The sequence below is a fragment of the Oncorhynchus mykiss genome, chromosome 25 (genome assembly GCF_013265735.2).
Source record: "Oncorhynchus mykiss isolate Arlee chromosome 25, USDA_OmykA_1.1, whole genome shotgun sequence".
NCBI classification, from domain to species: domain Eukaryota; kingdom Metazoa; phylum Chordata; class Actinopteri; order Salmoniformes; family Salmonidae; genus Oncorhynchus; species Oncorhynchus mykiss.
The window spans coordinates 23105541-23121186 of NC_048589.1; the positions used below are offsets into that span (position 1 = coordinate 23105541).

The following is a 15646-nucleotide window of genomic DNA, read 5'->3' on the forward strand; positions in this document are numbered from 1 at the left end:
GCAGCAATTCAACCATGAAGGCCTGATTCACAGTCTCCTCTGAACAGTTGATGTTGAGATGTGTCTGTTACTTGAACTCTGTGAAGCATTTATTTGGGCTGCAATTCCTGAGGCTGGTAACTCTAATGAACTTATCCTCTGCAGCAGAGGTAACTCTGGTTCTTCCATTCCTGTGGCGGTCATCATGAGAGCCAGTTTCATCATAGCGCTTGATGGTTCTTGAAATGTTCCGTGTTGACTGACCTTCATGTCTTAAAGTAATGATGGACTGCCGTTTCTCTTTGCTTATTTGAGCTGTTCTTGCCATAATATGGACTTGGTCTTTCACCAAATAGGGCTATCTTATGTATACCACCCCTACCTTGTCACAACACAACTGATTGCCTCAAACACATTCAATTCCACAAATTAACTTTTAAGAAGGCACACTTGTTAATTGAAATGCATTCCAGGTGACTACCTCATGAAGCTGGATGAGAGAATGCCAAGTGTGTGCAAAGCTGTCATCAAGGCAAAGGGTGGCTATTTGAAGAATCTCAAATAAAACATATATTTTGATTTGTTTAACCCTTTTTTGGTTACTACATGATTCCATATGTGTTATTTCATAGTTTTGATGTCATCACTATTATTCTACAATGTAGAAATTAGTAAAAATAAAGAAAAACCCTTGAATGAGAAGATGTTCTAAAACTTTTGACCGGTAAGTGTGTGTGTGTGTGTGTGTGTATATAAATATATATATATATATATATATATATATATATATATAAATATATATATATATATATATATACACACACACACACACACACACACACAACCGGTCAAAAGTTTTAGAACATTACTCATTCAAGGGTTTTTCTTTATTTTTACTATTTTCTACATTGTCGAATAATAGTGATGACATCAATTATATAAACCTTTTACATAATTTTACTTATACAAATAACATTATTATACCAAGAGAACAAAGTAAATGCCCACAGTGCGGGTTAAGGCAGATAAGGACTAAATGCATTAGTAGTAATGTAGTAGTGCAACGCCTGCCTCCAATGGCAGTGCTCTCGCCAAAGTCACATGATACACAATCTTCTCAGTGACACAATGTGAAAAAAAGGTCTCTCCTTTAAAAGAAGCAACAATTTGTAAACCAAAAAAAAGAAAGGAAAAAATGAAGGTCTCTTTTGGTTACTGAAATGTGAATTTGCAATGTTTTAAGTAAATAAGAAGGCTCCATGTTGCAGACAGAGAATAAAGTCAAATGAAATGCAAAACATGTCTTAAATCTTTACTATTGGTGCTTGTCTTTTTCTATTACATAGAGACATCATCTTTAGTTTGAGAAGTCCCACCTCTAGCCGTGCTCATACATAATGATCTTTGACATCTTCACTGAAGTTGGCAGCGCTGAGGTTTTTACACCGGTTGTCTTTGGAACTGTGCACTGTCCGGTGGGGGGTTTTCACAGGGGCGCTACGCATCGTACAGATCACCCCCCCTTTGCACATCACTCTGTCCTGCACTCCTGCCAATGAGCACTTTTGTGTGGAGCACTTGTCTAGCTTCATCCCTCCCCTCCTCAGCTCCTCTTCCTCCTCTCCCTCAGCCCCGTCACACGTCCGGTCTGGAGGGCTCATGAGTTTCTTGCATTCGTACTGAATGTCTTTGTCTAGGTTGTCTATGCGCTGTGGCAAGATGACCCTCAGCGGCTCCAGAAGGTTATTGACAGTGCTGTCCTCCACTGCAGACTCTCTCTCACGCTCTTTTTTCCTCTTACGGGTCCACCACACACACACCACGATGCAGAAGATCCACAGCACACTGAACACCACGCACAGCACTGGCACCAGGTGGTCTGGAGACAGAAAGACCATAAAATTATACTTTACTATCATGTACTGTAATGCTACCTAATCGAAGCACAGTATCAAAACATGCAAAAGTTAAACCAAGTCGAGTCCAGTCACTCACCCACAGACTGGGGCATGACCTGCGTCTCCACTTTGACCTCCACCACAGCCAGCATGACGGTGCTGTTGTGTCGTTTGGACAGGGCACTGATGATGGCACTGGCAGCCTCCTGAATCTGATCACGGTTTCCATCCCGCTCCTGACCATCCTGATCATAAGACTGGAGGAGAGGGAGAGAGTAGGATAAATGGTGAGTCAACACAATAGGTGAGAGAGATTCACTCCTAGATTCACTCCTAGTCCTAACTTCTCACATGCACCCCTGTAGAGCACAAAGCAGGTCTAGTTAATTGCCTAATAAGTGGACCAGAGAGTCCAGGGGGAGCAGAGGGAGATTAGCTGGATGCTGTGCACTTTAATTAGGATGAACAATGGAGAACAGGCCAGCTGTGGCTCCCAGGCCAGCCAGACAGTCAGTGTGAAGAATGATAAGAGAGTCAGTCAGTCAGCAAGACTCCTCTTTCTTCTCTCTGGGAAAGCAGCTGCTCATTCAAACACTCACAAACACACACACAACCCCTCACCCCATTCTGACATCTAACAGCCTCTAGGCTTTAGAGAGGACTAAACCAAAATGGTGCCGGAAGAAATGGCAGCAGTTTTACGAGCGCCCAACCAATTGTGCTATTATGTGGGGGTTTTTGGCGTTATTTGTAACTTATTTTGTACATAATGTTTCTGCAACCGTATCTTACGGCAAAAAAGAGCTTCTGGATATCAGGACAGCAATCACTCACCTCGGATTAGACTAAGATTTTTTCTACAACAAGCAGGACGCACAGGACATTCTCGAAACACCCGACACGGCCGACATCCCCGTTATTTGCAAGAGGAAGCGAAGCAGGTACAGAGGACAAAGAGCCGAATGCCTCGTGAGAACCCGCAGAAGGCGAGTGGGAAAGCTGCCGTTACCGTCAATACTACTCGCCAACGTGCAATCATTGGACAATAAATTAGACGAGGTACGATCGCGAATATCCTACCAACGGGACATCAAAAACTGTAATATCTTATGTTTCACGGAATCGTGGCTGAATGAAGACATGGATATTCAGTTAGCGGGATATACGCTGCAACAGCAAGATAGAACAGCACACGCACACTCCGGTAAGACGAGGGGGGGCAGTCTGTGCATATTTGTAAACAGCAGCTGTGCACAAAGTCTCGAGATTTTTCTCACCTGAAGTAGAGTATATTGTGATAAATTGCAGGCCACACTACTTGCCTAGATATTTTCCAGCTATACTTTTCGTGGCTGTTTATTTATCACCACAGACAGATGCTGGCACTAATACCACACTGTATAAGGAAATAAGCAAACAGGAAACCACTCACCCAGAGACGGCACTCCTAGTGGCCGGACACTTTAATGCAGGGAAACTTAAATCTGTTCTACCAAATTTCTATCAACATGTTAAATGTGCAACCAGAGGGAAAGAAATTCTAGATCACCTGTACTCCACACACAGAGACGCGTACAAGGCTCTCCCTCGCCCTCCATTTGGTAAATCCGACCTCAACTCTATCCACCTGATACCTGCTTACAAGCAAAAATTAAAGCAGGAAGCACCAGTGACTCGGTCTATAAAAAAGTGGTCAGATGAAGCAGATGCTAAACTACAGGACTGTTTTGCTATCACAGACTGGAACATGTTCCAGGATTCTTCCGATGGCATTGAGGAGTACACCACATCAGTCATCAGCTTCATCAATAAGTGCATCGAGGATGTTGTCCCCACAGTGACTGTACATACATACCCCAACCAGAAGCCATGGATTACAGGCAACATTCGCACTGAGCTAAAGGGTAGAGCTGCCTCTTTCAAGGTGCGTGACTAACCCGGAAGCTTACAAGAAATCCTGCTATGCCCTGCGACGAACCATCAAACAGGCAAAGCAGCAACACAGCGCTAAGATTGAATCATACTACACCGGCTCCGACGCTCGTCTATGTGGCAGGGTTTGCAAACTATTACAGACTACAAAGGGAAGCACAGCCGCGAGCTGCCCAGTGACACGAGCCTACCAGACGAGCTAAATCACTTCTATGCTCGCTTCAAGGCAAGCAACACTGAGGCATGCATGAGAGCATCAGCTTTTCCGGGTGACTGTGTGATCACGCTCTCCGTAGCCGACATGAGTAAGACCTTTAAACAGGTCAACATACACAAGGCTGCGGGGCCAGATGGATTACCAGGACCTGTGCTCCGGGCATGTGCTCACCAACTGGCAGGTGTCTTCACTGACATTTTCAACATGTCCCTGATGAGTCTGTAAAACCAACATGTTTCAAGCAGACCACCATAGTCCCCGTGCCCAAGAACACAAAGGCAACCTGCCTAAATGACTACAGACCCGTAGCACTCACGTCCATAGCTATGAAGTGCTTTGAAAGGTTGGTCATGGCTCACAACACCATTATCCCAGAAACCCTAGACCCACTCCAATTTGCATACCGCCCAAACAGATCCAAAGATGATTCAATCTCTATTGCACTCTACACAGACCTTTCCCAACTGGACAAAAGGAACACTTACGTGAGAACGCTATTCATTGACTGCAGCTCAGCGTTCAACGCCATAGTAACCTCAAAGCTCATTACTAAGCTAAGGATCCTGGGAGTAAATACCTCCCTCTGCAACTGGATCCTGGACTTCCTGACGGGCTGCTCCCAGGTGGTGAGGGTAGGTAGCAACACATCTGCCATGCTGATCCTCAACACTGGAGCTCCCCACGGGTGCATGCTCAGTCCCTTTCTGTACTCCCTGTTCACCCACGACTGCATGGCCAGGCACGACTCCAACACCATCATTAAGTTCGCAGACGACACAACAGTGGTAGGCCTAATCACCGACAACGACGAGACAGCCTATAGGGAGGAGGTCAGAGACCTGGCCAGAATAACAGCCTGTCCCTCAATGTAACCAAGAGGACAGAGCACGCCCCCATTCTCATCGACGGGACTGTAGTGGAGCAGGATGAGAGCTTCAAGTTCCTTGGTGTCCATATCAACAACAACCTTATTTTCCACCATAATTTGCAAATTAATTAATTAAAAATCCTACAATGTGATTTTCTGGATTTTACTTTTTTGCCCCACTGTATGTGTATATACTGTACTCTATATCATCTACTGCATCTTTATGTAATACATGTATCACTAGCCACTTTAAACTATGCCACTTTGTTTACATACCCTACATTACTCATCTCATATGTATATACTGTACACCATCTACTGCATCTTGCCTTTCTGTATCATCACTCTTAATGTGCATATTCTCTTAATGTACATCTTCTTTATCCCTTTACACTTGTGTGTATAAGGTAGTAGTTGTGGAATTGTTAGGTTAGATTACTCGTTGGTTATTACTGCATTGTTGGAACTAGAAGCATAAGCATTTCGCTACACTCGCATTAACATCTGCTAACAGTGTGTATGTGACAAATAACATTTTATTTGAATACCTTTTTTGCACTATTGGTTAGAGCCTGTAAGTAAGCATTTCACTGTAAGGTCTACTACACCTGTTGTATTCGGCGCACGTGACAAATACACTTTGATTTGATTTGTGGGCTCTTACTGAGAACACACCGTTTCTGGGTCTCCATAAAACCTCTGTACTGATACAGATACATAGAGTCAGCTGGATGGGACTACTCTGCCAAACTCAGATCCAGAACACAAGACTCAAATTAGGCTGAAATAAAACGACATCACGATCATGTTGAGTTTAGACTTTTCCATAATGGTCTAACAAAGCACAACTAACATCACTGTAAGCCTTTAGAGGGTCTATTATTAATACCAGTACTAAGCTATGAGGACATCAGACACAACACCCTCCATTAAGGGCTTAGTGCCGTGTAGAGTCTGATTTCACGTGTCTTACTGGAAAGGAGAGCCTGGGTGGCCACACCAGTCCGAGAGAGAGAGAAACAGTAAGGTGTTCCAAAGTAAAGCTAAATGTCATCCAGATGTTCAGGCGAAGGGCGTCGTGCTTCAAAATGCTCTCCACACTTACAAAGAGGAAAAGAAAAGCTTCCAATTTTACAAGTGTACTCTGGAACCCATTTATAATGACAAATTAAGTATGTGATTTAATAAAGTGAAAGAGAGAACAAAATGGGTCAAGGCCCTCGTGGCTAACTGAAAAAGAGGAGAGAGTGCCTGTTCTGGCGGGTGACAGAGGTGAGGAGGAGGTAAGAGGGGATCATTGGCAGATGGCAACAGTTCATAGTCTTGAGGTGGGGGGCTGAGGTGAGGCACTCACCATGGCAACCTCCACGGCATCACTGTTGGAGTAGGACAGGTCACAGAGAATGAGGAGCGTACGTTCCTTAGCCAGGGTCTGGGTGATGGGAAGGTACCTCAGCTCCAAACAGATGTTCTCCACAATGGTACCCTTTGATCAGCGCACACACACACACACACACACACACACACACACACTTTAATTCTCTGGCAGAGGATGTGGTCGGAGATTCAGGTCTAGTAAAACTAAGTCAATAATCGTATATCTTATTTAATGTTAGTCAGGTAATGATGTCGTGCACTCACCTGTGGAACTTTGTCTCTATTGAAGATGAGTGTGATGCGGGCACAGCTGTTGTCCAAATAACCACAGTTGGGTTCACACTGAGTGTGGAGGGCCGGTGGAGGGTCAGGGGTAGAACACACGCCCCACTGGTGGCATGGCGGGGTGAAGCAGGTGAGGAATTTGTGCTCTACACACTCCTGTCTTCTAGGACAGGGGGCAATGCTGTCTGGACCGGAAGCAACTCTATGGAGCAGACAGGGCCGTCGGCCACACTGCACCTATACACACACACATACACAAACAGAGGTCAGAAAGGCAGCTCACACACACACCTTCACTGTGTGTAACAAAACCATGCAAGTCTCACCTTAGAACAGCGCACACTGCCGTTGACACACTGGCAGGTATTACACTCCTCCTCCCATTGACTGCCATGAGGGAACTGCAGGCCGGAGTAACGACAGGCCTTCCCGATCCCTATGACTGCAGAGGGGCGAGAGAGGAGCAGGTTTAGGACTAAGGCAATATCAGGCTCAATCCTTAGAAACTCTTCCTACCACACATGGGTTCAATGGAAGAAAGTTCCCCTACTCCATGGATACAGTAATTAAGGCATTTTCTCTATTGCTGCAGTGTACTCACACTCTTGGCAGCGAGGCCCAGCCCAGCCCAGGGGACACACACAGCGGAAGCTGTTGATCTCATCCACACAGGTAGAACCATAGGCACAGGGAGACGTCTGGCACTCATCTATGTCTGATGGGGAAACGAGAACATTACTACACACATATCTCTAGTCTACTGCAAGGCACCTAGCTATAATATCATCACAACAGGGTAGGGGCTGGTTGGTTCTCATATCTGGCATCCCCACGTGAAAAATAGACCCTCTCTGAAAAGGGGAAAAGGATAGAGGATTGTGTCTGAGAATGTCAGACTGAACTGACCTGTTTGCAGAATACAGCTGACCTGTCCTCACAAGAGAGGTTGGAGGTTAAGATAGGCTTCCTAATCTGTCCCTCACAAACAATCAGCTCAAAATTCCACCGTCTCCTTTCACCCCTGAACCCTCCAACCTGACCCCACCACACCCCTCTGGTTCCCAGGGACTCACTGATCCGGCAGTCTGGTCCGGCGAATCCCGGGGCACACTCACAGCGGAACCAGTTCACACCATCCACACAGACACCACTGTTATAGCTGGAGGAAGGAAACAGAACCACACATCAATACATCAGCCCATACCATTGGCGTGTAGCAGCATACAAAAGGCTGAAGACTCAGACTACAAAGAGAAGAAAGCCTTCACAATCTCAGGTCTCGATCCCAGCAGCAGAATCCCAAGGTAGGAGACTAGAGACAGAGACTGTGGTCACTAAAGCTGATCCCTTATCAATGTCCATCTTCAGATGCAAATCCCAAAATGACCCCATACTGTGCTGGCCATATATGCTGCTCCCCCCCCCCCCCCCCCATTGCCTACACCACCCCATGCTCAGGGGTAAGTAGTGAAGAATTGGGTGAGGGGTGAGGGGCGTCCCCCCACCCACTGTGCTCATCCTCCTGTCAGTCTTTGTGGTGGCAGGAGCCTTTGTCCACTCAGTCCCTCTGATCTAATGGATCCTGGAATACCCAGCTGTCAGGCCCTGCACTGTTCTGAAGAGGTGTCAGGGATACACACACTTCCCCTTTCACACATACACCTCCACGGAACAAACTTTAACAGGAAATCTCTAAGCGTTAAATTAAATTTGCGAGATGAGCGGTGTGTGGGAGTCATTTGTTCCTGTTTTAAAACCAGAACGCTGAGAGATTATGCTCTGATATCAGTGCATGTGGGTCTGTGAAGAGATGGGATAGCCTTAAAAGATATTAAAAGTATTTTGGTTTATTCAATATGTTCAACTTACCAGGGGGTAGGGTTGCAGTCATTAGTATCTGTGAAGAGAGGGGATGACAGAATAAAAATCAGACCTATGTTTTAGTTTATGATTATAACCTGAAAATAATTCAGTAAATTGTGCTTTACTCTGAGCACATGTGGGCCCCTCCCAGCCATCCTTGCAGATGCAGGTGTAGGCATCACCCCCTCCGACACAGGTCCCTCTGTTCTCACATGGGTTAGAGTCACACGTGCTGTTCTTGCCTGACAAGAGAAATCAAATAGGATGAGTTTAGAACCTATATTCATGTTTCAGCAACTACAACAAAATTACTCCTATGGAGCGTATATGGACCAGAGATCTATTGGACTTTCCCCTGAATGACATAGCTAAAACCAAGCAGTAATAGATTCTTACCCGTGTTGCAGGTGCTGCCGCCCCACCCTGACAAACAGGTACAGCGAAAGGTGTCCCCGTGGTCAAAGCACGTCCCCCCATTACTACAGGTACTGGAGTCACACTGGCTCTCACGTGAGTGGCAGGTCTTGCCCTTCCAGTTGTCCTGGCATTGACAGTAGAAGTCATTGACCAGGTCCACACAGCGACCTCCGTTCTTACAGGGGTTCCTACTGCACTCATTCACATCTGGAACACCACCACCACGGATCAGTTAGAGAAACACACACACCATGGAGAGATAGAGTAAAACCACCCAGGGACACACACACACACACATACCCATGACACACAGCATGCCCTCCCAGCCGTCAGGGCAAAAGCACTGGAAAGAGCTGATCCCGTCGATGCAAGTTCCTCCGTTCTTACAGGGAGACGACACACAGTCGTTTACATCTGGGAGGGAGAGGGGAGAGACTATGAATGAGGATGGGAATGATGAGGAAGACAATAATGAGACTGATGAAATCAGTGGTGTGTTACAGTAAGGAATGGGATGTTTAGTCTCATGGTATGATGATGGTGATGATTATGATGTGTGATGATAATGGTGTGTGTGTCTACTCACTCTCGTGACAGTATGTTCCAGTGAAGCCCGGTTCACAGGAACAGGTGAAGTTCCCAGCAGGTTGGCTGATGCAGCGTCCGTGGGGGCCGCATACATTGGACGAGATGTACCTCACCCCTTCCTGTGTGTCGTTGGTGGCCACAGCGACAGTACAACTGTCAATCACTGGGATCAAAACAGAAGGAACAACAAGAGACTGTTAGTGAGATACACCTGAGAGGATTGGGTTGAAATGAGGGTTGATCTTGAGGTTGACCTGAGGAATAAGCATCTTAAGATCAGGTTTCAGTTTAGGCTAGAAAGATTACTGCCTGGTTAGTACTTTTACAGGGGTTTGAATTATTTTAGTTGAGATGACATCAATAGGTTTATAGATTGGTTTGTACCTTCACAGGGATTGGTCTTGCAGTGGTCCTTGAGCTCAGAGCAGGTTTTGCCCTCATAGTCATCAGGACAGGCACAGTAGAAGTCTTCCATCAGACTGTGGCACTGGGCCTTGTTCTGGCAAGGGTTAGGGCTGCACGGGTTACTCTGCACCTACGAATGCACAGATGGAAAGATGAGTGGATGAATGGATGGATAAATAGATCATTGTTATGTATAAAAGACAAGATCAGATTTGTCAAAGGTCTGGACTGGACCATAGCTCACCTCACAGGTAGTGCCAGTGTATCCATGTGGGCACTCACACATGAAGCCGTCCAGCAGGGTGTGGCACCTGCCCCCGTTTCTACACGGGCCGCTGACACAGCTGTTCCTCTGGACCTCACAGTGCCGGCCCACAAACCCCGGTGAGCAGGCACACACGTAGCCTCTACGCCCCTCCTGTACAAAGCGTAAGGGAACAAGTTGTCACTCAGAGGCTCCTGTACCCAGAATAATGCTAACCATAGATGTAATATGAAAGGAGGGCATCAAACATGGTGGCTAGATTGCCTTATTGAATACAATTTCCTACCTTGCAAGTCGCTCCATTCTGACACAGTCCATGGCAGCTGTTGACATCTGCAGAGTGTAAAAGAGAGAACTTACTAATACAGGTCTACAGATAGGACAGGGGAACATGCAGGTGTTGCATGCATGTGATACACAAACAAAACATAGAATGTGCAACTTGATTAATGCTTAATGCTTCAAAGAAACTCAAAATAAGATTTTTCTCAAGGTGCAGGAAGACATGAGGCTGTTGGTTAGTGCATGCCGTGAAAGCCAGTGAGGTCAACTACACAACCGTCAACAATATCTACAGGATGTGCTTCTCATAGTAATGTAAAAACACTATCCATGGATCTCGATAAGTATTTGGGCCATAATAAAGCAGAAAGCCTGAGATAGGAACAGAACAGTAGGCCAGTGGCCCAGGTAAATGTCAGAGCTAGCTGCAGGCAAAGGGGACAGAGGCAAATGATTAACGGATACTGACTGATGTCACAGTTCTGGCCGGCCCATCCTCGAAAGCAGGCACAGTGATATCCACCAATCAAGTTTTTACAAGAGTAAGCATTGAGGCATGGGTTCCCCATACACTCATTAGCGTCTGCGGAGTGAAAACAGAGAGATGAGAGAGATCTAAGAACCAGCCTCCAAGCCCCACCACCAAGCAAATCTCTACAGTGCAAGGCTACACAGAAACTAAAGCCCCTGATAAGAATTCTAACCTTAAACCTGTCTTTAGAAAACTTTCTAAACTCTATTAAATGAAATGTAATGTCTTTGCCATCTTTGCCATCTATTTAGCTGGCTCTGCCTCCTACCCTAAACATTTATTTCAGTTGCCTACCCTATTTCTGAACTGATCTATTCTCTGACATCCAGAGCTTCCCAGAGGTCAGTTCACAAGGCAATGGTCACTAACACCCTCTCCCTAGACAGACCAGAACACAACCGCTTTTCCCCAGAGGTGAGGAGCACCTGTTGGGCTGCGGACATCCGACACCCCTCTCTCAGGTACCGCCCGCTCACTGAAAGGGGAACCACCTGCGCACTGAGAATAGCGGACCACGTAACACAAGACCCGGAGCTTGGGTTCCTCCCTGAGCATGTTTACAGGTTATAAAGTGTTTCCTTTCCTTTGCTACTCCAGGGAGCTAAATAGTGGTTTTGGGGTGAGGCCCTACTCTTGGTGGAGACTAGTATACATACCCCTTTTATCCCAGTCTATAGCCAAAGATAACCCACTGTCAGGCTACATCAGGCCCCAAGGTTAGCAGTTGCCAGGCTAAGTGTTATTTATAGTTTTACTCAAGAAACCTAGCTCAGGTTGCACATAATATCCAGCTTTCTCCATGGACATGCATGCATCCATTTTAAATTAGTATCCACACCATAGTAATAGGACTGGCTCAACAGGGTGAGACACAAAAAAACAGATACTGGACGAGCACGGAGATTCCTGGCATAAGATCCAACAAGGCGAGATTCAATAACACTTCAAGTCACATCACATCACATTCAATTCAAATCAAACACAATTTAATTTAGCATGCAAATAGTCTCAAGTTATGCTCCCCAGGACATAATATTCATCTTTAGCCATTTGGACATGCTTTGCTCCAGTTTCCCAGGCAGAGACTGTGCCCTCAGAATTCTCTAGTGTGAATGATAAACTACAGACCCGCCGCCACCTCTCCTTCCCAGGCTTACCTATCTGGCAGGTCTTCCCAGCCCACTGTGGGGGGCAGAGGCACTCAAATCCGTTCTCCATGTTGATGCAGGTCCCACCCTGAGCACAGGGGTTAGACGCACACTCGTCCATGTCTGGAACACACACACGATGTAAGGGTTCAACTTTGGAAAAACATGGGGGCACACACACACCTTGGGAGGGGCGAGATCGTGACTCACTCACCTTTAGCGCAGGTGGGCCCTGACCAGCCTGCAGGACAGTGGCACTCAAACCCAGACGGGATCTCATGGCAGGTGCCCCCGTTAGCACAAGGGTTGGACACACATGAGTGTTCCACTGAAGATAACAGGGTGACATGGGGAGACAAATGTGCCACGAGTCAGAGTGACAGATTACATAAATAGCACAACAAAATACACAAGCAAATGATAAACTATTAAACATTGGGTACGTTTACATGCACATTAACACTTGTGGCAGTAGGCCGAGTATGGAAATAGTAATGTAAACACCTCACTCTGCTTATTTTGATCGGCGTAAGGTCAAAATCGAAGTAAGCATTCACCGATTAAAACACCTGGTTTTCAGAGCAATGTTTCAAATGATTAGAAAACCTTAATCAGCGTTCCAGCTGTGTGTTTGATCTGCGCATGTGCTAGCACCATCTGAGCGAGCCTCCCTCTTATTACAAGTGAAGTGAGTTTGGAAAAACTGAAAGTATGCATCTTAGAAAAAGTATTCACATACAAACTTTATTGGTCTGAACTCAGAATCAAAAAGGTTTCGCAAAAATAACATGGTCACTGTGGTAGAATATTTATGTTTATTGGCGATTTTCTGCAATTTATCTAAAGTCCCATCAGTAGCCTGATTTCAGATGTGTCCATAAAAACATAATTATTAGGGAAATTGTTCTACTTGCAAAGCATGTGAACATTTTAAATTAACTATTATATTAATCTGATTATCCACAATAATCGTATTATTGTGTGCATGTAACCGTGCTCATTGGCACAAACAGAATTTAATTTCTTGACTGACTCACCTATCTCACAGTTCTTGCCCGAGTAGCTGTCAGAACAGGCACAGTTGTATTCATCTGGCTCTGAGTTCATACACGTTCCTCCGTTCTTACACGGCTTGTTCGTCCCACAGTAGTTCAGATCTGGAGAGAATCATACAGGAATGGTTACATTTACACACTTTAATGGTCTCATATGAACACATCTAAAGGACTAGGATGGTAAATGATATGTTACAGATTAAATCAATTGTCATCACATGACTTCATAGGATCAGACATGAAAGCACACTGTTACATATTGCTAAATGTAGCCTCTCCATCCACCTCTCCATCTTGTTACTCTGAAGTGATCTCCTGTTTCTAGCAGTCACTCTTCAGTGACCTCTGTTGACCACCTGATGCTGAGGGGAACTCAGAGGTGACCTTGTGTTGTGTGACACTACAGGGAGGTCAAAGGTCACTGTAGAGGATGTGTTAATAGTACAGTGGGCCAGGTCTGGTCTGGTTTGCTCTAATGTCTCACCTTTGTCACACAGCAGGCCTCCCCAGTTCTTCTCACAGCTGCACAGCCAGGGCTTGACGCAGGTCCCATGGACACAGCCTGGGTAGGGCAGGCAGTCGTCACAGAACGGACCCTGCCAACCGTATTTACACCTGCAAGTCATATCAGAGACATCCATTAAAGACACATAGGGAATGGACCCATTGTGTGGTCATACTGTATGTGAAATACTTTAAAAACATCAGTCCCATGAAGAGATGGCTCATAAATAAGCCAGGACTCATGTAATAGGACAAGGCCTTCTACAATACGTCAACCACATGACAGACCTATGTGTCCATGTAAAAGTCAAGGTGATCTCGATCAGGAGCCAGGCAGACACAACGTCTTCATCAAGGTGACCAGTGACATCCCTTCCCTTCTGGGGCTCCTAATCTTTAGACAGAGCACCAGGGACATTCCAGGGCAGTGATGGGGTCAAGCCTGTTCCCATGGCGTGTGGGATAGGGATGGGGATAGAGGAAGTCTAGGAGTGGGGGCCTCCTGAAGCCCCTAGGCAAGCAGCTTTGCGAGCGGAGGCAGCCGGCGAACGGTTAGCTAATCTGTTGGTTTATAGCTGCGCTCTGTTATTCCAAGGCCAGCGGTAACCTTGCCCCACCTGTGCTGTCACTTCTCGCCCTGGGTTATTTAAAGACCACTCTCCTGTAAATAGATGCCAACCAAACCCTACACTACTAGTTGATATACTGTACTGGAGTGAGTGAGTGAGTGTACTGCTGTGTGCTAACATTTTCGCTAGTAAGCAGCACTGCAGTCAAACACAACACACAGTGCAGTACAACTTTGTATTGTAGTCTACTAATGTACAGGTATAAAAGTACTGAAGTGTGCAGTGGTGTGCTACTGTATACCAAACTGTATGTTAACATGCTGAGGTTAAGTCTAAAGGTTAATTAGCAGCATTAGCAGCATTGAGAGGCCCTGTCCACAGTAGAAACAGGGAGAGACCAAGGTGGCCAAGGTGGCATTACCATCACCAAACAAACACCTCACCACAGCCCCACAATGGAGGACTCTTTCAGCCCAGCCAGCAACACTGTAAATATCCCCGGCCCAGCCCAGCACAGACAGGCCCAACTCTGTTAGACCCACACTGTGGAAATAGCCCTTTGAAGCCACACCATCCAGATCACAGGAGGCTGATGAGGGGAGGACGGCTCGTAATAATGGCCGGGTCGGAGCTAATGGAACGCTGCAGCCATTACCACGAGACCGTCCTCCCCAATTAAGTTGCCACCAACCTGTGCTCCAGATCCCTATCACGGTCTGGCTCAGGGGCTCAACCTGCCTGCACATCACCTGCAGCCGCAGTAGCTTACTATCTCGCTCTCTTTCGCGCTCTCTGCCTCTAAGAATTATTTACAGAAAGACTCTGGGAAATTAACATGCAGATTGCATGCAGATTGAGGTCCCTTAAAAAAACTTTAAAAACTATGTGAAAATCGCATTTTAACACATGAAATCACATTTTCACATGTGAAATAGCTGTTTTCACATGTTGAGCTGTGAAACCATATTATTTAGAGTGTGAATATTTAGAGGTCACAATATCAAAACGGCAATATTCTTGTAATTGTATAAAAAAAAATCTAAAATGACAGGTCAATTTGAGCAATTGTGGATTTGGAGGATTTTGACATGGATAAATTAAATTGTGATTAATCACAGCAAATCCTTTGATACACTCAATTACAATTTGAATTTGAATTGTTTGACAGCCCTAGTTGACATTAAAATGTGAAATGTTACATGTGTCCGAAAACCATTTTTAGTTTACATTTTTTTTGTAAGGGGGTAGGTTGTGAATGCTCTGTGTGTAAGGAAACCAGATACTGTACCACCAACACATTTTTTGTTTTCCTTCGCAGACACCAGGCATGGAATGTTACTCCAGGAGAAGGCGTGTTGTTTGTTCACGGTCGGGATACACACAGCCTCCTCCTGAGCTTCAAATCACATGTCGAGGCACATTCCAGTCTTTTCTTGTCTTCCAGCCATGAAAAGTCTTTATT

The 15646-nt window shown here is 45.6% G+C and overlaps 1 protein-coding gene across 4 annotated transcripts in view; it reads right to left on the reverse strand.

The window, feature by feature from the left end:
• Positions 1-838: 838 nt before the first annotated feature.
• Positions 839-15646, reverse strand: part of LOC110505636 (protein jagged-2) — a 31782-nt gene continuing 16974 nt past the window's right edge. For 2 of the 4 annotated variants that reach the window (XM_036962828.1, XM_036962827.1), the window contains exons 4-23: positions 13596-13726; positions 13094-13213; positions 12271-12384; positions 12066-12179; positions 10846-10959; positions 10381-10427; positions 10074-10247; positions 9809-9959; positions 9423-9587; positions 9137-9250; positions 8816-9043; positions 8545-8661; positions 8426-8453; positions 7630-7715; positions 7158-7271; positions 6883-6998; positions 6536-6793; positions 6249-6380; positions 1975-2134; positions 839-1858 (exon numbers count right to left, since the gene is read on the reverse strand). In XM_036962828.1, the coding sequence (XP_036818723.1) occupies positions 1368-1858; positions 1975-2134; positions 6249-6380; positions 6536-6793; positions 6883-6998; positions 7158-7271; positions 7630-7715; positions 8426-8453; positions 8545-8661; positions 8816-9043; positions 9137-9250; positions 9423-9587; positions 9809-9959; positions 10074-10247; positions 10381-10427; positions 10846-10959; positions 12066-12179; positions 12271-12384; positions 13094-13213; positions 13596-13726 (2974 nt within the window). In that variant the 3' untranslated portion in view covers positions 839-1367. The remainder of the gene's footprint in view (positions 1859-1974; positions 2135-6248; positions 6381-6535; positions 6794-6882; positions 6999-7157; positions 7272-7629; positions 7716-8425; positions 8454-8544; positions 8662-8815; positions 9044-9136; positions 9251-9422; positions 9588-9808; positions 9960-10073; positions 10248-10380; positions 10428-10845; positions 10960-12065; positions 12180-12270; positions 12385-13093; positions 13214-13595; positions 13727-15646) is intronic. The other 2 variants (XM_036962825.1, XM_036962826.1) reach the window with 2 other exon arrangements.